Source organism: Sinocyclocheilus grahami, unplaced genomic scaffold, assembly GCF_001515645.1.
Source record: "Sinocyclocheilus grahami isolate Dianchi unplaced genomic scaffold, SAMN03320097.WGS_v1.1 scaffold5.1, whole genome shotgun sequence".
NCBI lineage: Eukaryota > Metazoa > Chordata > Actinopteri > Cypriniformes > Cyprinidae > Sinocyclocheilus > Sinocyclocheilus grahami.
Genome location: NW_015505184.1, coordinates 2,007,388 through 2,028,857, shown reverse-complemented (window position 1 = coordinate 2,028,857; position 21,470 = coordinate 2,007,388). Strand labels below are relative to the sequence as shown.

The following is a 21,470-nucleotide window of genomic DNA, read 5'->3' as shown; positions in this document are numbered from 1 at the left end:
GGTTAGCTTGCAGTTTAGCGATCTCCACTTCAATATTCTGTTCTCAGAAAAGTGTAATTCATTAAGTGTTCATTCATGAGAGAGAGAGAGAGAGGCCGTGTATGTATGAATTACCACCGTTTTGCCACGTTTCTCTATTAACCGTGAAGCTGTGGCTTTAAATGCTTTAGAAACGATGATGTTACCAGCTTCTTGAGAAAGATAATGTAGCTCTTTAGAGATTAAGCTATTTTATTGATAAAATTGCGGAGCAGTGCTTAAAAGTTTGTCTGAGTGCTAAAAAGAATGTCTGTGTGCACGCGCAGCATGATCTGACTAAATGTAGTCAGATGTATCGTATCATGACTTTGCTGGTGATACACAGCCCTAATATCCCCCCCCCCCCCCCCCCCCCCCCCCCCCTTATATAAAAAAAAAAAACATGTGAACTCCCCCAAAGTCCATGGTATAGTTCGAACACTGAGCATAAGCCACACTTTTTATCTCCCATTAATGTACTATTTTGAGATTAGTCATTATGAACGACAAGTTGACAAATTCCCCCCCCCCCCCCCCCCCTTATATAAAAAAAAAAAACATGTGAACTCCCCCAAAGTCCATGGTATAGTTCGAACACTGAGCATAAGCCACACTTTTTATCTCCCATTAATGTACTATTTTGAGATTAGTCATTATGAACGACAAGTTGACAAATTCTCCAACAACCAGCTAGTTGATAAATGAGGTCAACTTGTTTTAGATGCTTTAATTAATGCACTCTCTGACAAATTTCTGACTACTTGATTTTGAAAACAAGTAGTTTTGATCATTTCAAGTGCTTTTTTATTCCTCTAATCTACTCCTGACAAGGAGATAAAGCTGTTGATGATCGAGTGCAAATTATATCAATGATATCGCTTGTTGTCAAAATGGAGGAAAGTGGAGCGACTCTCACCTGATCGATTATTGGGCGAGGTCCGCACAGGAGAGATAGATGGAGTGCGAGAGGAGGAATACGGTCGTTGTCTGTCTCTCTCAATTGTAGATGAAGAGCCAACGAAGTGATACTGAGAATAGCCGTCCTGCCATAAAAATAAGAGGAGCATGATAATCTGTTCATCCCATGGGCGTCGGAAGCAAAATAAATGTGGGTGGGTCCTCCTCCAGAAAAAATTTACTGGAGTATATGCCAAAAGACGGCTGCTGAGCAACGTTTCCAGTGGTGTAAGTGTAACGCGGGTTGCGTAGTGTTTTTGATGCAAGCGACCCAAGTTTGCGTCCGCCTTTTGCGAAATCGTTCTTCTCCCTTTTCACATCTCATATCACATCGGAAAGGCTTTTGTTTTCAATAAAAATTAAAATCAAGAAAATAATCGAAAAGTTGAAATAAAGTATCAGGTAGGGTTAGGTGTATCTGAGCAGCAGATGCTGATGCTTTGTTTACTTTGCTGTGTCCGGGAGTGTAGCAGGCGCGAGTAGTGAAAACACGAAATGGAGTTTCATTTATATGGATACTGAATGAGGCAAGTGGAATGGATTTGAGGAAGCAGCAGCGTGGAATTCAAGGCTGTAGCTAAATGGAGTTTAATTTATTAGGGCATTCGTCATGTGGAATGGATTTGACTGACGGCGCTCTGAAAAGTACACATATTCGCTAAATTAGAGACGGTAAAAGTGAGTGGCTCCAATATCATTGGTCTTCAAAAGTGGGTAGGTTCTTTCCCACACTCATTCAACGGTTCCGACGCCCATGGTTCATCCTGAAACTTCACTCATTAAAACCGTTTGGTTACAAGTATATGACAGACACAGAAAGAAAACAAAACAGATTTTCATGCATTTGAAACTGAATTCCTTTAAAAAACTTGGATCAGATAAACCAGTTAGCACTTGCTGGTAGATGCTGTAGCTGCACCACTTGGCAGCAAAAAGCCTCTAACGGCATTGATGCCCATTTAAAAGTATATAGGTGCAAATGTAATAGATGTGAGAACAGCGAGGTCTTCTGAATTTATTACCTTTTTATAGAGGCTTCGCAAATCTCTGTACTGCCACATGCTGTTGAGGACTTGAGATGCCGCCTTCACCACCTTCGGTGTGTGTCTGTAGGGAAACATAGAAGAGGAAATTAATACAATGCATAGCCCTATCTGCAATAATATAAGCAACATGAGTGAATTTTCAGTTTCTAATCCATTTCTGGGCTGCTAATATAATGGATTGCTTTTGAGGAAGCAGCAGCGTGGAATTCAAGGCTGTAGCTAAATGGAGTTTAATTTATTAGGGCATTCGTCATGTGGAATGGATTTGACTGACGGCGCTCTGAAAAGTACACATATTCGCTAAATTAGAGACGGTAAAAGTGAGTGGCTCCAATATCATTGGTCTTCAAAAGTGGGTAGGTTCTTTCCCACACTCATTCAACGGTTCCGACGCCCATGGTTCATCCTGAAACTTCACTCATTAAAACCGTTTGGTTACAAGTATATGACAGACACAGAAAGAAAACAAAACAGATTTTCATGCATTTGAAACTGAATTCCTTTAAAAAACTTGGATCAGATAAACCAGTTAGCACTTGCTGGTAGATGCTGTAGCTGCACCACTTGGCAGCAAAAAGCCTCTAACGGCATTGATGCCCATTTAAAAGTATATAGGTGCAAATGTAATAGATGTGAGAACAGCGAGGTCTTCTGAATTTATTACCTTTTTATAGAGGCTTCGCAAATCTCTGTACTGCCACATGCTGTTGAGGACTTGAGATGCCGCCTTCACCACCTTCGGTGTGTGTCTGTAGGGAAACATAGAAGAGGAAATGAATACAATGCATAGCCCTATCTGCAATAATATAAGCAACATGAGTGAATTTTCAGTTTCTAATCCATTTCTGGGCTGCTAATATAATGGATAATGGAAACATATTTTTTGCAAAGAGTGCAAACTAAATAAAACCCTGTGGTATAATACAGAAACTTTATAGAAAGTACTTTCTCAGCTATATAAACAAAGTGTTGGTAGATGTGGACAATAAATAGCTCAGTAAAAATTAATTTTAGTTCAGCTCAATTTGTTCATAGATTTCTCTAATGGTGATAAATTCTAACATAGAAAATAAGCTCTAACGGGAACCATAAATACTATAACATCTACAGTAAATGTTTTGGCAATGAGTTTTATACTACTCTACCATTCAAAAGTTCCAAAATGTTTCTGTCTTTTAAGCTTCACCATGGCTGCATTTATTTGATCAAAAATACAGTAAACTGTAATATTGTGAAGTATTACTATAATTTGAAATAACTGTTTTCTATTTTAATATAATTTGTCATTTATTCCTGTGGTGGCAAAGCTGAATCTTGAGTCTCCAGTCTCCAGTCTTTACTCCAGTCTTCAGTGTCAGAAATCATTCTAATATTTCTGTGGAAACCATATTACATGTTTTCAGGATTCTTTGATGAACAGACAGTTCAAAAGAAATCTTCTGTAACATTATAAATGACTTCACTTTCCGTTTTGTAGTAGTCTGTCAACCATAAAAATAACCATTATCTTGTAATGCACTTTCAGAGGTAACTAATCCAGTACAATAGCTCCCAGTAATAGAGCTACTGGACTTCCATCCATCCTAATATCTCCTGAGAGGAGATTTGACTTTTTGAGAGTGTGGTTTTTCCACACCCTCTTGCTTTCTAAAAACGGTCTTGCAATACAACTGCTAAAAGTGAATTGCTTAAGTAGTTTTTCCTTTTTCATAATACAGAATAGGAGATGTAATGAATGGAAGGTCCAGCATGTCCTCTTCCTTTACAAACTAATTTCCTTTCCATTTAAATATGCCATTTAAATATGCCTAATTCTACGGGACATAGAGTAAAATGGGGTTTTGTCTACACACTCTAATTGGTTGTGATCATGTTACAGAATACTAAGATACTAACTTGTCTCCTTTGCTGCGGGCAATGCCGATGAGTTTCTCAATGCCGCCGGCGTCACGAAGAGCCTTGGTGTTCTCCATGTTCTTGGTGATGACTTCATGCAGAGCGCAGCAGATCGCCGTGATGGTGTCATCGGACATGCTCTTGCTGGCGCCGCCGGTGCCAGTACTGTTGTTATTGTTGCCACCCGGTAGACGATGGACCAGATCCCTCATGGCATACTTGCCTATGGGATGCGTGAATGAGATGAACGAAAAAGAAAATTCAGAGAAGAGGCGTGACAACCTTTTCAGAGATTTTGGATTCGGATTGTACCGTCGGCATGCAGAGCTCTTTAAATGCACTGAACCTCAAGGCCGCAACTGAAAATGCCAAAGCGTCCGATACACCCACATCACTACCCAGCAGCTCTATTACACTTAACGTGACCGCAAAAGTCCCATTCCCACCAGGGAGCTAATTCTCTCTGCAACGACCCGTGCTACAAAACTGCTTTCAACCGGAATGCATTGAAGTTACATGAAAGAAAGGTTCCCATGAGCACTTGCAGCTTTGCCCGCTTCATCGCTGATTTCCTTAAATAATAAAGGACATTTGAACAGCTCTATCTGAAATGAGATAGACTGCCGTCTCGACATTTGTACAGTTTTATGCCGTTCCTTTTGCTCTATATTCCAATAGAAATTCACATGCCTTCGAACTCACGCAGGGCCAAGACCAGACTGAAAGAGTGTGAGCGGTTGCCAGGGAGACAAGGGGGCCCATCAGAATACACAAACTATTAAAAAGATCAATAGTCTGTTAGTGTCGTGAGCAGCCTTTCAAACAATGGCACTTCGCCTCACTGCAATACCTGACTAGAAATGCTACACAGATGCCCTCGCTGATAGACACATCACAATTACACACGCTCACACACAAAAGGAAATAGATCTTGAAAGGCCATACAAGTAATTTAAAGGTACACGTACCTCTGCGGCATTCGGCTCTGCTGGAGTCAAAGAGAAAATGTTAGCTTGAGGCAAACACACTTCCGTGTCCCAAACCTACCTATGAGCTCCTTGTTTCTGACATCAAGGGCCATGTTTCGGAGAGCTGTGGCCACGGCGCAAACCACCCGGTCATTGTCTATTCTCAGCAACTCCACCAGAATGGGCAGTCCTTTCTCTTTCCGAACCGCCGCACGGATGTACACCGACCACTACAGGCAAAGGAAACGGACAAAAGGGTCCCGCAAAATGATTATCAATACACAGCTGAACAGAAACAGAGGCATTGGAATGAGATTTTGGTGTCAACATTGCATGAAATTAGGGCTGTGCGATTAATCGAAATCATCATAAAATCGCGATTTGAGCGTGTGCGATTTCTAAATCGCTTTATAGCACGATTTTCCGCACCCCCGACCTCCCGCAGCTATCCGCACCAATCAGAATGCAGCGCGCCTAAATGGAGCACGAGAACAGAACAGACCGGGCGGGCATACAAACGTAACGCCAGGTTCACACACTCCATCTGTGGTGCATATTTTTTTTTGCGCCCATGTTAACGAATCAGAGTGTTCACACTGCACGCGTTTGCGCTCCGGCAGTGTGCTCCAGGAGCGGTGCATCTGCAGCAGACATGCTGCGATCGTTTCTGCACGGAGTCTATTTCTGCTGTGCTGCACGCGCTGAAAGTGACAGTGCATTATTTGCAGTAAAAAATAACTGCAAATAATGCACCATAATATGGTGCAAATAATGCACCATAAATTTAGTAATTACACCATAAATGCATATAATTAAAGTCTACTGTTTCACAGTCAACACATGGCTTTTTGGCTAGATTTAACATTTTTTTAGATAAACAAGGCAATAGTAGATGGCACTCGTGGTGGTAGTTAAACAAAATTATATTTATTGAGTTTAAACGTGAATATGTCTATGAAAGATTGTATTATGGTACTGTGATAAAAGAGAATCACAATTCTGAAAATTTTCATTTTCAGAAACAACGTTCGAATTTGAAATCCAAATAATGGATAAATGTTGTATTTGTGGTAAACAGCCACGGATCAGGAGCGGACTGCAAACGCGTCCTGTGCGAAAGCAAAATGAGTCCGTGCTGCTTCTGCACCGCATACACATACTGTATACGCACTGCAGATGGAGTACGTTTGAACTTGGCGCAACAAATTTAGTTCAACATCTGAGGCAACGCCACAGAAGATCCCTGGACACGGGATTTTTTTTTCTGTCATACATGTACTTAGTTACTGTCCGCCTCTGTTCTAGAGACATGTTACAGTTTTTTGATAAAGCTCTAATTGGTTTTCTTTTGGAAATATGTTTCAAATTCACTTTGCACATGCATTTATAACTGTAAAGCATGTCTGTGTGTGTCAAAATCAAGATTAAAATCGAAATCGCTAAATTGATCAAAGAAATCGCTCTAGGTTTTTTTTGTAAGTATCGCACAGCCCTACATGAAATGTGAATTTAATTCATTGCACTGTTGTTTGTTTCACTTTTCTGAGCAGAAAATGAGGACAACAGAAGATTTTGAAGTGCAAAATTGCACAATTTGACAGAATATCTGAGTCACTGTTTAAACTTTCAAGACTTTGAGTGAGAATTCAGCTCTCTACATTGCATCCATTTGAAGATGTGAGTTTGAAGCCATCAGCTTTCTTACACTGGTTGTGTAAATTCGAAAGAGACTGTGTTCTCAATATAAAGTTCACTATGTTCTCCAAGTTTGTGTTAGACATCTGTTTGCAGTTTGTAGAACTCCATGACCTTGACAGACAAAACTGAGGTATGAATGTGTATTAGTGTCAGTCATAATGGTGATGGGTGCCAGAGCCAGTTTGTTTGGTTCGTGGCTCTTTGGGTGCAGAGTTACTCACAGGTTTTAAGGTGGGGCCTACCTTCCAGCTACCCGCTGCCAGATTCTGTAGAGCCCCAGCCGCTCCCTCCAATGTGTCCGGGTTCGAGCACTCAGACAGTAGAGTGAGGTATGGTTTTACTATGGACGGGTGCCACAGCATCTGCAGTCCCTTCGGAGGGTCACTAGAGTCTGGGAACGGCCCGACACCATCCCACTGAAACCAAAGAAAGACAGAGTGTTATTACAGAGTGTTACTATCAAGAAATAGAATCATAAAAATATACATTCCACAAGGTTACAAAATAGGGCCTGAAACAAAACAGAATAGACAAAGAAAGCAGGTGCTCAACCTTTATTAAATATAGATCATAAGCCTTTATTTAGTTAATTTTTTATTCATTTTTTATGTGGGCTTTGCAACCTTGTTAGCAATATATGTGATACTTAACCATGATTTCAGTTTTTTTCTAGCAATAAAACAATAAATAAACACCAAAGTAGCATGGACAAAACATATAAAAGGGAAAGAATCACCAAAAAAGCTAACAGTGTTTCTAGAAGTTTACAGAAGCCATTACTTCAGTCCTCAGTGTCACATGATCCTTCAGAAGTAATTCTAATATGCTGATTTGGTGCTCAAAAACATTTCATTTTCACTGTTGAAAACAGTTGTTTTGCCTAAAACGACTTTGATGAATAGTTCAAAAGAACAGCAGTTATTTGAAACGGAAATCTTTTGTGACATTATAAATGTCTCAACTGTCACTTTTGATCAATTTAATGCATCTTTGCCAAATAAATTTCTTTGGGAAAAAAATGGTTTTAACAACAATGAACTAAATATCAGCAAAAATTATGACACTGTTGTATGGCTTAAATTGCTAGATACAGTGGAGATGGGACAGGCCAAAAATCACAATTTAACAAGGATTGAGAGAGTTTCACAACAAAAAACATGGGATTTGTGCCAAAGTGTAATGGGACACCAAATTGTACCCTATTCATGGAAAGTGCCAGATGCTATTTTATTTTTGGCCATTTTATTAATAAGCACAGTACAGAGCCATCAGGAAATGATGGTGAGAAGAGGTGGAAACAAGACTGGGCAATGTCACGAGCCAGACTAGAACTCATATTGCCTGCTTGAGCATACCAGCTCAATGTGGCTTGTGCACTGATTATCATACCATAGTACGTAATGATTATTCATATACAGTAGTATTTACATGGCACTCCGAGGTACTTTGAAGAATCTCATAGTATTTATTGGAAATAAAATGGTACTTTTTTGCTGCAAATTGAAATATTTGAAGATAAAGCTCACTATTTGTTTAGGATACAGCGTAATTAAATAGACAGAGCAAACTCAACCGTCGCACAACCAGATGTGCATTTGCATCGCTGTTAAAGGAACAGATGACTCACAGACAATTTAGTTATTTAAAAGCCACAATGCAAAGTAATGCCACCTTTTACCTCGCTATTCATGCCATGCAAATGCTGAACAAACACTCCCGATGCCCTTATCTTCATCTGTTTTCAGAAACTAAATGAAATCAGCCTGAAAAATACATAATTATTCACTGGAGGAGGACGAGTGTCGGCGCAGGCGACCCGCACGTGAATGCCGCTAAGTGATGCTAATTGCCAGCAGCTGCAGGGATAAAAACCCCCGGCCCACCTGATCGTGGCTCTTCTTTTTCTTTTTCTTCTTGCCCCAGCAGCCGGAGCTCTCCGCATCCTTCCCGCTGGCATCGGTGCACAGAACCCCGTCCAGCTCCTCCGATCCCATCTGCTGCCCCTGAGACGTCTCTGCCGCCAACCTGTATGACAGGTTCCGCAGGATGCACACGCAGTTCTCGATGGTCTAGAAGGGGGCGGCGCGTTTGATGCCAAAGATTGGAGAGAAAACAAGTTTTCAGATTACAAAAATGGCAATACATGGAAACACCTGCAAATGGGAGAATTCAAATGGGAGTATCAAAATGACTTGTTGTATTTGCGAGACAATCTGTCCTCTTTGGGAAGGCTGTGCATTATTGTGCTCTGAACTCTTAATAGTCTCTTGTTAGATTAGTCCTCTGGACGGTCTCCAGTGGAGGGCTGGAGAACTAATCCTAGTGTGATGAGCAGTGAGGCAGGAAAAACAAAGAGGACGACTTTGATCTTGTAAATGTTTTCAGAGGGATTAATGTGTGACGCTCTTTTTTCCCTCATTCAAACTTGTTCTCACAAAGTATTATGCCAGTAACAGAGACCCCTCGAAAATCAAACAAAAACTCAATATAGAGAGGTGCGTCACTGCATGACTTTATCTGCATAATTACCATAAAGCTTGCTTAAAAGCAACCGCAGCTATTGTTGTTTTTTACCACATTGTTGGTGGTAAAGCAATTAGAGGAGCCAAAACAAAACCTAAACTGTCTGTCTAATACAACGTCTATTGCCCCTGCTGGGAAAAATAAAATAAAATGCTGGTTTGGACCAGTTTGAAAGCATCCAAGATGGTTTTATCTAGAGTTAGATGAGAAATGCTAGGGATTTCTTCTGTTGAACACAAATTAACATAATTTGAAGAATGCTGGTAACCACACAGTTGACTATGGAAGTCAATACCTCCAACATTCTTCAAAATATCTTCTTTTGTGTTCAGCTGAAAACAGTTATTACTGCATATAAACCTGCTTGACCAGTGAAGCACAAATCAGCATGAAATACCCACTGATCAATGTGTACTGTTTAGAAATCAACTGTAGTTTGTACATTTTTTTTTTTAGTTCAAACCATGTTGGTTTAACAATATAGAACAGTTGTTAATGATGCTGGTGCACCGGTGCTGGAGTAATAATTTCTTGCTGTTATTTAATCGGTTCGATATTGAATTTATGTCAGATTATTGCTGTAAATAAACACAGCATCTGAAGGCTAGTTCACTACCTTCGCTCTACATTGTTTCGCTTTATTTACAGATGTTGGATTCAATCACAAGTTCCCTCTTATGTCATATTCCTCCGGAGTACCAGAGCACATTCACATGTGCACTCTTCAAAAGCAGCACACTCATTCTCAAACTAAAATATGTACAATGAAATTCGTATATATATGAAATTAAAGATATAGATGGAACTGCCTGTTAGCTTGCTTGTTTTGCTCAAGAGCATGATGTATTCAAGCCATACAAACAAGAAACTCTGCTTCTAACCACAGGTAGTTTCAACCACACAACTATATGATGTTGTGTGCAAATGTTTATTGGAACTATGGTTTTGGGAAACACTGAATCACTGAACTATGTTGGTAACCTGTGTCCATAGTTGGCTAATAATGCACACAAGATCATGAGTGGTTTTTAGTGTTATGTGCAATATTCATCAGACTGTGAGCGAATGGACTGTGGGTGGTTGGTGGGCGTGCGTCTGAGACTAAGCTGGTCTAGACTGAGTTTTTCTTCAATCTCATCTAACATTTAGCAGTGGAGAAGTGCTCCAAATGGTTGGGGAGTAAAAACTGCACAACTAAACCTGCTAGACTTCTCGGAGTCGCTCCGCTGAATGCATATACTTTGGTAGAAAGGCAGAGGAGGGAAGGTCAAACCTTGCTGTCGATCTCACTGGTGCCCAGGGCTGTCTGGATGACATAGAGCAGCGCATCAGTCAGTCCCTCACACTCTCTCATCCTGCGGCGGGCCTCTTCTCCGGCTGAGCTCACATTCCTGTAGAGAACACATTCACACACACATTCACACAATGTCACGCATGTTGTATTATTGACTCTATTGATTACATTTTGGCAGTTCTGAGCTAAATCAATACTCAACCAACCAAAGGGCAGATGGTCTTCAACATCAATAAGCTTTTCATGGAAATGAGTAGTAACTCACTTTTCCCCTAAGTTCTTTTCAAACAGAGCAATGTTTGGACAGCGGAGTTTTTATACTTTTCAAGAAGTCAACTCGGCAACACAAGAAAGTTTTTAACGTAGAAAAATTCCAAACAGCAGCTTTATGAATCACCAGCAACATGCCTCAAAGCAACAAGCTTAGCATCCCAAGAGTTGGAGACTCGGGAGACCTGAATCGGGAAGTCTGATCTGAGCAGAGCCTTATTGGAAGGTGCCTGTGAGAAATCAAAGACCACATCCTGTCGTCTCTCTCTCGCGCACTCTCCAAGAAGCTTCTAAGAGATCTGTGTGTCTCAGGCAGCTGCAGGTGGTGTGGCAACTGTGTCCAACCATTAAATATTCAATCAGACTCCTAGTTCCTCAGCCATCCATGAAGAGGATTAATTATCACGCTGGGCGTAGGGAGCTTAGTCCAGCCATCCAAGAGTGACTCAGCACTTTCTACAATCCTGCTGCTTCAAACCTGAAAGCTGATGCGCAGGGGGAGAGAGGATGGTATATGCATGTAATATGTGCTATAAATGTAAAGTGCCGTTAACATAAAAATGAGTTTTACAGCAAAAAGTTTCTGAGCTCCAAAAGTACCTGCAGATTTTTTGATGTTTTGAGTGAGCTTGTAATAGCTCCAAAATACACCTTTCCATCTAATCAGCAAAAACTAGAAACTGGAAAATATGATATTAAAATTAACAATATCAAAGCATTACGATGAAAAGGCCTGAACATGTGTAAATAATGCGATCATCACTTATGGATGATGCATCAACATTCATCACATAGATAAAAATGACAAAGCCACAACATACAGCAGTCAAATGTATTAGCGAGGCTATTTAGACAGCACATAGTGGACAACCCAGATACATAAACATCTGACACTATGCCAAAGGTTTTCCCATTTGGGGTCTCAAAACCAAAGAGGTATTCTTTATCAAAGTTAAGACTCTGCCACGCCCCCCTAAAACAGCTCGTTCTAACACGCCCCCACATATCTACCTCACTATGTGGAAATATTTGCATAATGCGGCCCAAATGTGCACGCAAAGAAAGAAGGCATGGTTTCAGGAACAGCAGTTAGTGTTGATGCAGCATGTCAGGGAGACGCTGTGTTTTTCTAGGCGAAAGCAAAAGCACTTTATTTGGCCTTCCGAAAAAGTAGATGCATTTAAGAATCTTTAAGATTACTTATAACAGATCAGCAATGCATTTTATGGACGACCGTTTCATGAACATAGGAGAGGAGGTCATTCTGACTTTGCTATGACAATCTGGCGCTTCTGAATCAGCTACTGTTTTGTTATTAGTTTAAGTATTTGCTACTGACTGTTCAAATGCGGAGTTTTGCGCATCGTGTGTGTGGGTGTGTGTATGTGTGTGTGTGAGAGAGAAAGAGAGAGAGACAGGGTCTCAACCATCTTAACTGTGGCTTGTGTAATGCAAACACATACCAGCTTCATCACTGTGTCTGTTCCCCTTTCGGGCTCTGTCTTTACATTTATTTTGAAAGATGAAGCTTGCGATTAAGGTAAGGGGCGTTACATTTCCAACGCGTGCTTGTGGTGTTCGGCCAATCACAATGCACTGGGTCAGCTGGCCAATCAGAGCAGACTGCGCTTGTCGGCATATTCTGATACACCAAATACACAAAATAATGATCTTTAAAAAAAGCATCATATGACCCCTTTAAGATAAGCTATTGAGCCATACTCTTAACTTGCTAACCACAAGCAAATTGAAATGTTTAGATCTGCAACACATAAAAGTTATTATTCAACATTTTTATGTTTTAGACAAATTTTAGGACAAAATATATTGAAATATATAAAAAATATTATAACAAAAATATTTACACTCACAAAGGCTGCATTTATTTGATAAAAAAATTACAGTAAAACAGTACTATTCTGAAATATTATTATTACAATTTAAAATAACTTTTCTATTTAAGTATATTTTGAAATGTAATTTAATAATGGGATGGGAAAGCTGATTTTTTCAGCAGCCATTACTTCAGTGTCACATGATCCTTCAGAAAGCATTCTAACGTTGATTTGATGCTCAAGAAACATTTCTAATTATTATCAATGTTCAAAACAATTGTGCTGCTTTAATATTTTTGTAAAAAACATGTTTTTTTGTTTAGGATTCTTTGATGAATATTAATTTCAAAAGAACAGCATTTATTTAAAATGGAAAACTTTTGTAACAATATAAATGTCTTTACTGTCACTTAAAGACATCAGTTTAATGCATCCTTGCCCTAGTATTAATTTCTTGAATATATTATAATGAATGGAGTAGTTAAAGTAACAGGCAACATAATTGCTTTAGATTCCAAATGAGATTTTTGCAAGGGGAAAGCTTTGGCACGCCACCAGGTCCACAATCACAGTGCCTAACACTATTCCAGAGCTACAGAATCCTGTTGTTGAATCCCACCAATACTGGGCAGAATATAATCCTACTAAAGTGGCAGAACGAGCTCCATCACAAAATGGTTTTATGCACAGAGTCTTAGACTAGCCAAATTCATCAAATGCAACTGAATCTATTTATATTTAAATCAATTAACTTAAGCTATCAGTGAAGGGCTCCTGGAAAAGCCTCAAAGCTAATTCATAAATGTGTTTGGTTGACACACAGAAGCAGAGAGCCATTATCCAGCGGTGTACTTTTGCCTGCTGAGACCCCAATATACGGTGACATTTCTGAAGGCGCACAAATTCATCATATCATGTCGCTTTGAAAGACGGAAACTCTCAGGCATTAACATAATATTTGCATAATTCTTACTTGAATAATCACCTAATAAAACAATGAATTGCTTCTAGGTGAAGATTAAGCCTCTTAAGAGCAACAACAGGTCCTTCAAAGTGATGCTTTGCCTGTACATAAATATGAATGAACAATGAAAGACAATAGATGTTGAATTAAAACTTGAATTGACATTAATTAGGAACTGTACCTGAGGCACCCGGTAGCATTGCGGAGCACCTGTGAGGAATGCAGGTGCAGCTTGCGGTCGTCCTGCTGGGGCGAGGTGTCCCAGCCTGAGTGAGGAATAATGACTGTGTTGGTCAGCACTGCCAGAGCATCCTGAATTATGGGCATCTTCAGAGCATCGCACGAGGACAAGTTCCACAGCACACCTGTACACAAGAACATCATCTATGAAGCAAAAAATGTCTGATCCAGTGAAGAATACACACACTGTATTTATAGACTACAATTTTCCTTCTTCACCTTGAGTTTTTGTTGTGCAGAAAAATATATAATTAAAAACACTGATTACAGCAGGCTACAAACATGCTTTTGAATATTGCATGAGGTCTTGGTCAAGAGCCCTCAAATGAAACACTTTCAAAAGTTTCACTAGTGTGTCCTCATCAGCTCTTAGTATGAACGTTTGAGGGTGTGATCCAAGCCACATCACAATCAAGAATGAACTGTGAACTGCTAGAAAGTAGCATGCAGTTGAACTGTGGCTCATTTTGCATGCTATTAAAAGTAGTATGTTATAAATATTTCATCTCTTTCATGAGACCCCTACAGCTCTGATTCAGTGAACAAGGGAGCGCTTTTGCATGTTCCTCCTCCCTGCTGCTAGCAGAGTATAAAGCTCTGTCCCAGCTAATTGCATCTCATCTTGTTTGTTAAATATCACAGACTTACAGTCCTAAACAGTATGGTGCACCCCATATTATACAGTAGTATGATTACAATAGTATGTCAAAAGTAAGATGTACGTTTTTTATAAATTATTTTTTCATTCAGCAATAATGGATTAAATTTATCCAAAAAAAAAGACTTTTATAATGTTACACAATTATAAATATGTAACATTTTAAATAATTGCTGCTCTTTTGAACTTCTGAAAAAAAAAGAAATACACACACCATATCATCCACAAAAATATTATGCAGAACAGTTGTTTTCAATATTGATTATAATAAGAAATGTTTCCTGAGCACCAAATCAGCATATTAGAAAGATTCCTGAAGGATCATGTGATATTATTTAATAATATTACATTTCTTACTGTATTTTGATCAAACAAGAGACTTTCAAAAACTGACCCTAAATTTTTGGTAGTGTATGTTTGTTCGAAAATGTTCACTCCTGTGTTATAACAAACAGCTTCCCAAAATAGTGCACAAAATTTAGAGCAGTGAAACCAAAATCCTAAAAATAGTATCCCAAATGGCAGAGCACATACTGTACATACTTCCTTTTTTGTCCAAAAGAGGATTTTTTTCCATAACGTTTTTTTTTCAGTTTCAGAAATATGTCAAGAAAAACAAGTTCGAAGCTGCCACAGTACTAACAAATTTATCTAGATGCTAGCACACACAAGCAAGCTCAAACCGTATTAAATGGTACTCAACCATATAAAAAGGTGATGATAGTACATCTGAATAGTCTAAATGCATCTAATGTTGTTGCTACGTATTCAAAAGTATATACTTTTACATTAACAGTGAAGTACATACTTTTATTACACAGTAGAAGTATTCAAATTGGAAAACAGTCTATGGATGCTTGCCTGTCATTTGTTTGGTACCCTCCACTGATGCGAGTTTGCCATGTGGCATCACCCACAACGCTCATATGGGCAGAGGCGGACAAAGTACTCAACTCCATTACTTGAGTGAAAGTACAGATACCGCTGGTCAAATATTACTCCATTACAAGTAAAAGTTGTAAAGACAGATTTTTACTTAAGTAAAAGTACAGAAGTACTTGCTTTTAAAAGTACTTAAGTACCAAAAGTAAATTTCCTTTTTTATGTCAATGCACTGTTTTATTGTTGTACGTAATACTTGCAATACTTCTGAAGCAACTTACAATACATTACACCTACTGAATACACTGACTAGCTTGTAGTATCTTTGGAATAAATGTCACAGTCTTCAGCCGGTGTGCCCAGGAGGGCCACCAGATGACTGTGTTCTGGGAGCACATGGCTTGTGTTGTGTTTGTCTGTTGCCATGTGCTCTCTCCTGTCTATTGTCTGGCCCCTCCCATCTTGTTACCTCGTTATTGTTTTAGTTGCTCCACCTGTGTCTCCCTCGTTAGCCTCCTCGTTTGGTTCCTATTTATTCTCCTTGTGTCTGCCGGCCTGTGCTAAAAAATGCTGTCTAATCGCTCTCGCTGTACTTGTGTTTTATTAGGAGATGCACAACAGTTCTTCTGTGGCTTTATAGGTAATATTTTCACGTACACAATTTAGCAAAATCAGACAATATTGTGTCTAATATATACCACAATATTAACTTCTTATTATTGAATTGTTATAAATAAATATCACATTTGCAACTGGTCAGTGTTCAAAAAAAGAAAGTCACATTTTAGAGAAGAAACAAATCACCCACTGACTTTCAAAGCTGCTACATAGTAACGACTTTGTACTTCGAGGACCTTGATAGAAATGTAGTGGAGTGAAAAGTACAATATTTGTCTTTCAAGTTAAAGTCATAAGTTTCCAGAAAAAATAATACTCGAGTAAAGTACCGATACTCAAAAAGTGTACTTAAGTACAATACTTAAGTAAATGTACTTAGTTACTGTCCGCCTCTGCATATGGGACACTATAATCGTCTTTTTACGAGTCAGTAATGGCAATAATGGCATTCCTTACAAATGTTTCTCAATTCAGCTCCTGGGGGCTATTTTTTGGATGTCTCACTGCCATTTAGGTCATGGAGGACCTTACTAATGAGATAATGTGCTAAATCCAAGGGCTCTAGGTTTGGCTGGTTAGCATTGCCCTGTTAGCCCCTACTAGTAGATGCTATAACTACACCATCTGGTTCTAAAAAGCATCTATCACTATTGACAGCCATTCAAAATTGGCAATGCATAGCCAAGCAGCATATATATATATCGCTAACATTTTTCATTACATTTAATTTCATGGACTCACTGCAGTGTACAAGGGAGCACTTTTGTAGGTCCTTCCTCTGTGCTGCTAGCAGGGTGTACAGCTCTGTACTCCAGCCAATTTAATCTTATCTTATCCTATCCAATCTTGTTTGTTAAACATCAAAGACTTCCTGTTTTTATGCAACCACCTGCAGAACGAAGTCAGGCCCCAGCAGGCAAAACAGGCTTGTGTCTGGCTTCAGCAATCGGCCGGCGACTGGGGTCTGCGGAGATGTTGCATGAGGAGGGTTTGTTATGGACTGACGAGAGGACACTTTGTCTCCTAATTTACATTTGAATTGTCTTTGAAAAACCATAAATGGCTTCTCGCCTCTTTCCAAATGTTGCAGCTAAAGTGAGTACAAGCACAGAGACATGGAGCTGTAATAAGCACATGCCACTCAGCTTCACTATATTCAATTTGAAACATTTTCGATGTTTCTCCGAGCTCTGGATTCAGAAGGATGGTGATTTTTCAATTGATGGACATTTAGATTGCTCACTAGGCTGAAACACAAGGGAGCTGCAGCATCCTATTGAAGTGTCTCCCAACAATTCAGCATCTGACATTTATCAAATGCCTCAAAAAGCAAATTGCCACCCAATTTTTTTGACATCTCTCAGGAACCGTCTCAGTACCAGAAATATTTCTATAGGGGATTGAGAAGAGCCTTTGTCTTTTGTCAAAGCGTCAAGACTCATTATACACAAGTCCCTAAAGAGGCTACGCCAAGCACTGGTATTATCCTTAATTATTATAGCCCTAACCAATTAGGAGATCCTTAACAAATCATTTAATGGGTAGTGGGGTCTACAGTAACAAGCTGATGATTCTAGGAGAGCTGATTAACAAATTGTGCCCCATTATAAAGCCAGAGATAGTGACAGAAAGGTCACATACAATGTATTTGTATGCTGAACTTGCAAAAAAGGTGGTGAGAAGTGAAATAAAGATACAGCACATTCAAAGAGGTGGGGCAGATATTGCGTTCTAATCAGCATGGTTGGTTCACATTTTTTTTGTTCATTTCTACTGTGAAATCTCACTGGTCCAACATCCCTTTCCATATAACTACATACTATAAGTGAAATATTGTGCCCTTCAAGTGGAAATATCGTAATTACAAGGTATGAGCATATGAATGACCAAGCAAAGTCATATTTACAAGTGGGAAACTTTGAATTCTAAATAATGCACCAAGTTGTGACTTTGGGAGCGTGACGATTTAAAACACTGATCTATAATTTAGACAATATATAATATAATATAATATAATACACTTAAAATCTATATATACAGATCTGTGAGCAGAAAACGCTTCGGTTACTGACGTAACCTCGGTTCCCTGAGATAAGGGAATGAGCGTTGTGTATGGGGTAAACTCCTGTTTACTCTATTGCTGAAGCCTGATTTGTTCACGTTTGTGTAGCTGCACAAACCAATGGTGCTTTAGCCCACCAGAAAGGGTGGATCAGACGTGTATATAAGTCGGCTCGCAGCGCCATTTCATCAGAATCATTCAACTAAAGCGACAGTCATCGATTCGCGTGCACCTAATAGCACGGCAAGTGACACAAAGCTCATTCCCTTATCTCAGGGAACCGAGGTTACGTCAGTAACCGGAACGTTCCCTTTCGAACGTTCACTTCATGTTGTGTATGGGGAACAAATCCGATCATGCCGTGCTATGAGCAGAAGCAGACTAAGCCGCTCTGCGAGCCCAGTTCTGGAGCACTTAAGTTAAGGGCCCCTAGAGAACATGAGCCAACTGAGTCCCGAGCATAGCTGAGGACTTTTGGACATAGCTAGTTCCACCGTAGGGAGAAATAAGTAGTTTAAGCAGTTTAATCCGATAAAAATCCATACCAGCAGGCGGCTGCACATATCTCACCAAAAGATATCACACCTATGGGGGCATTGCAAACCTTCTGAGGCATAAGCCAAGGCTATAGCGTCAATTATCCAGCGGTACAGTCTTTGCTTTGTAACCGGCAGCCCCTTAGAGCAGCCTCCAAAGCAAACGAAAAGCTGCTCCAACTGTCTGAACAAGCTGGAGCGTTCAAGATATATTCTCAGGACACTGACAGGGCAGAGAACATTAGGACCCTGCTCACCATCTACAGCGGGGAGTACTAGAAAGGTAATAACCTGGGCTCTGAACAGAGTTGAGAGCACCGTCGGAACGTATCCATGTCTAGGCTTGAGGACAACTTTACAGTCTCTAGGCCCAAATTCCAGACAGGAAGCACTGATTAACAGTGCTTGTAAGTCACCCACTCGCTTGACCAATGCTAGTGCCAGTAGCAGGGCGGTTTTCAGCAACAAAGGGCATAGTTCGGCTCGAAGGGAGGACCTTTTGAGTGTGGAAGGGGCGCGCCCATTGTCCAGCACAACAGTACACCAGTCACGAAAGACTGACCACTTGAGGGCGTAAAGGCGTCTTGTAGACAGTGCTCTAGCCTCTAAAATGGTATCATTCACTCTCGCTGGGAGCTGCGTAGGCTCCCGTTGAGGCTCCATACATGAAGGCTCCACAAATCTGGCTGGGGATGCCAAATCATGCCTTTTGCCTGCGAGAGAAATCTCGTCTCAGTGGTATCGGGGCTGCTACTGAGAGCTGCACTAACTCGGGGAATCAAGCCTGGTTCCTCCGGAATGGGGCCACCAAGAGAACGGACACCACTCACACCCGTTGAGAGAGAGCCGCTGCTCTGCTGTTTCTTTCACTTAGGAGAGAAAGGAAACAGGAGAGCAGAGCCGGAAGTACCGCCTTCAGTGAAGAAGGCGATGCGCGAGCGAAGACTGGACAAACTCATATTCTCGCAAAGAGAACATGAGCCATCAGCGAGCGCAGTTTCTGCATGGGCACTGCCCAGGCATTTGCAACAACGTGCGCTGGAAATTTGCTCTAATTTGCTCTTTTAGAAAGCGCTGGATGGCCGCAGGGGAGACTCGTCCTCTGCCGGGGGCTCTTCGATGGCAGAGAGTGGGTTGAGCTTCTTTCCGTCTTTCCGATTCTGATGAGATGGCGCTGCGAGCCGACTTATATACACGTCGGTTCCGCCCTTTCTGGTGGGCTAGAGCGCCATTGGTTTGTGCAGCTACACAAACGTGAACAAATCAGGCTTCAGTAACAGAGTAAACAGGAGTTTACCCCATACACAATAGCAAATGGTGCAAAGTTAATCACTTAACTTTCATGGATTGTTTTATGTAACAAAAACATTCAGTTGTGAGATCTTAAATAATAGACTGAAATGAATAATTTTCATGAATTTAGATGCTGTTATTTTGGCTTATTGTTCACAATATTATTATTTTATTTAGTTTTATGTTTCTGACTTGAATGCATATCAAAACAACGCATGTCCGACTCAGCGGTATACATTTACCAGGTGCACTTGAAGGCAAAAGAAGTTCTGCAGCATTTTCTCTTTCAGTGTGGACAAACAAATTACTTCTCACCAGTATCCCGTCATGCCAAAGAACAAAGGAGAAGGACTGAAACTGAATTAGAAATAAATGTGCTTAATGTGCCCTGAGCACCTGTGAGCAGTTCTCTGATCTCCACGTCTGTTGTCTTGCGCAGGAGCCGCACAAGTGCAGGGATCCCACCGCAGTTCTTCAGGGCGATCTTGTTGTCGTCATTGGCCTTGCCGTAAACCAGGTTCCTGAGTGCACCACAGGCGCTCCTGTGCACATCTGTCATACGGTGATCCAGCAAGTCCACCAGCAGCTGGATCCCACCCAGCCTCCGTATCTGATATTTATCAGGAATAATTTACATTTTAAAATATGTTAAACTAAAAAAGATTTATTTAAATTTGTAATAATATAACACAGTATTACAGTTTTTTTCCTGCATTCCGGATCAAATAAATGCAGCCATGGTGAGCATAAGAGATTCTTACAAAAACATTTTAAAAATCTTGCAGTTGGCATCTGACTAGATTGGCAAGTTTCCACAAAGTGACAGATAAAGAGTTAAAGCATTTCCTCCTTTTTATTAAAAGTTAATAACCTTTATATTTTGTTATCTTAATTATGTGGGATTATATGGTTAGCATACGAGCACTAAATAGGCTGAATCAGCAGATAAATTCAAATTAACCTGAAATAATGATCCTCACTGCAAGGCCTTATTAGTACATAGTCTATATATGCAGAATGTATGTGATGTTGGTATGCAGGAGTTACCTCTGATTTGATCTTGTTGTCTCCAAAGCACAAGTGCTGGAGGTAGGCGGCAGCGTTGGACTGTACCGATGGAAACTGGTGCTGCAGCATTTGGATGACCTCCGGCAGTTCAGGATCCCTCCAGCCAAATTCCCTGAAGAGGCACATATACACACAAAAGTGAACGTGGAGAAGCTTTGACCTAAAGAAACACTATAACATTAAAAGAGCATGTTTGTGAAGGTGTCTATAATAACAGCATACACTACAAGCCAAAAGTTTTTGAACAGTAATATTATAATATTTTTTAAAGAAGTCTCTTTAGCTCACCAAGCCTGCATTTATTTGATCCAACGTACAGCAAAAACAGTAAAATGTAAAAATATTTTTACTATTTAAAATAACTGTTTTCTATTTGAATATATTTTAAAATGTAATTTATTCCTGTGATTTCAAAGCTGAATATTTAGCATCATTACTCCAGCCACATGATCCTTCAGAAATCATTGTAATATTCTGATTTGCTGCTCAAAAACTTTTATTACTATTATTATGTTGAAAACAGCTGAGTGAATTTTTTTTTAGGTTTCTTTGATAAACAGAAAGTTCAGAAGAACAGCCTTTATCTGAAATGGAAATCTAAAAAAAAAAAATAATAATAATATATATATATATATATATATATA

At 39.9% G+C, this 21,470-nt stretch overlaps 1 protein-coding gene across 3 annotated transcripts in view; it reads right to left on the bottom strand.

The window, feature by feature from the left end:
- The window catches only part of LOC107584297 (catenin delta-2-like), a 50,371-nt gene that overhangs the window by 6,982 nt on the left and 21,919 nt on the right, over positions 1-21,470 (bottom strand). For 2 of the 3 annotated variants that reach the window (XM_016270861.1, XM_016270877.1), the window contains 10 exons: positions 20,806-20,938; positions 20,155-20,368; positions 13,651-13,834; positions 10,380-10,497; positions 8,467-8,652; positions 6,805-6,999; positions 4,965-5,115; positions 3,918-4,140; positions 2,686-2,770; positions 935-1,061 (listed from right to left, as the gene is read on the bottom strand). In XM_016270861.1, the coding sequence (XP_016126347.1) occupies positions 935-1,061; positions 2,686-2,770; positions 3,918-4,140; positions 4,965-5,115; positions 6,805-6,999; positions 8,467-8,652; positions 10,380-10,497; positions 13,651-13,834; positions 20,155-20,368; positions 20,806-20,938 (1,616 nt within the window). The remainder of the gene's footprint in view (positions 1-934; positions 1,062-2,685; positions 2,771-3,917; positions 4,141-4,964; positions 5,116-6,804; positions 7,000-8,466; positions 8,653-10,379; positions 10,498-13,650; positions 13,835-20,154; positions 20,369-20,805; positions 20,939-21,470) is intronic. The other variant, XM_016270868.1, reaches the window with a different exon arrangement.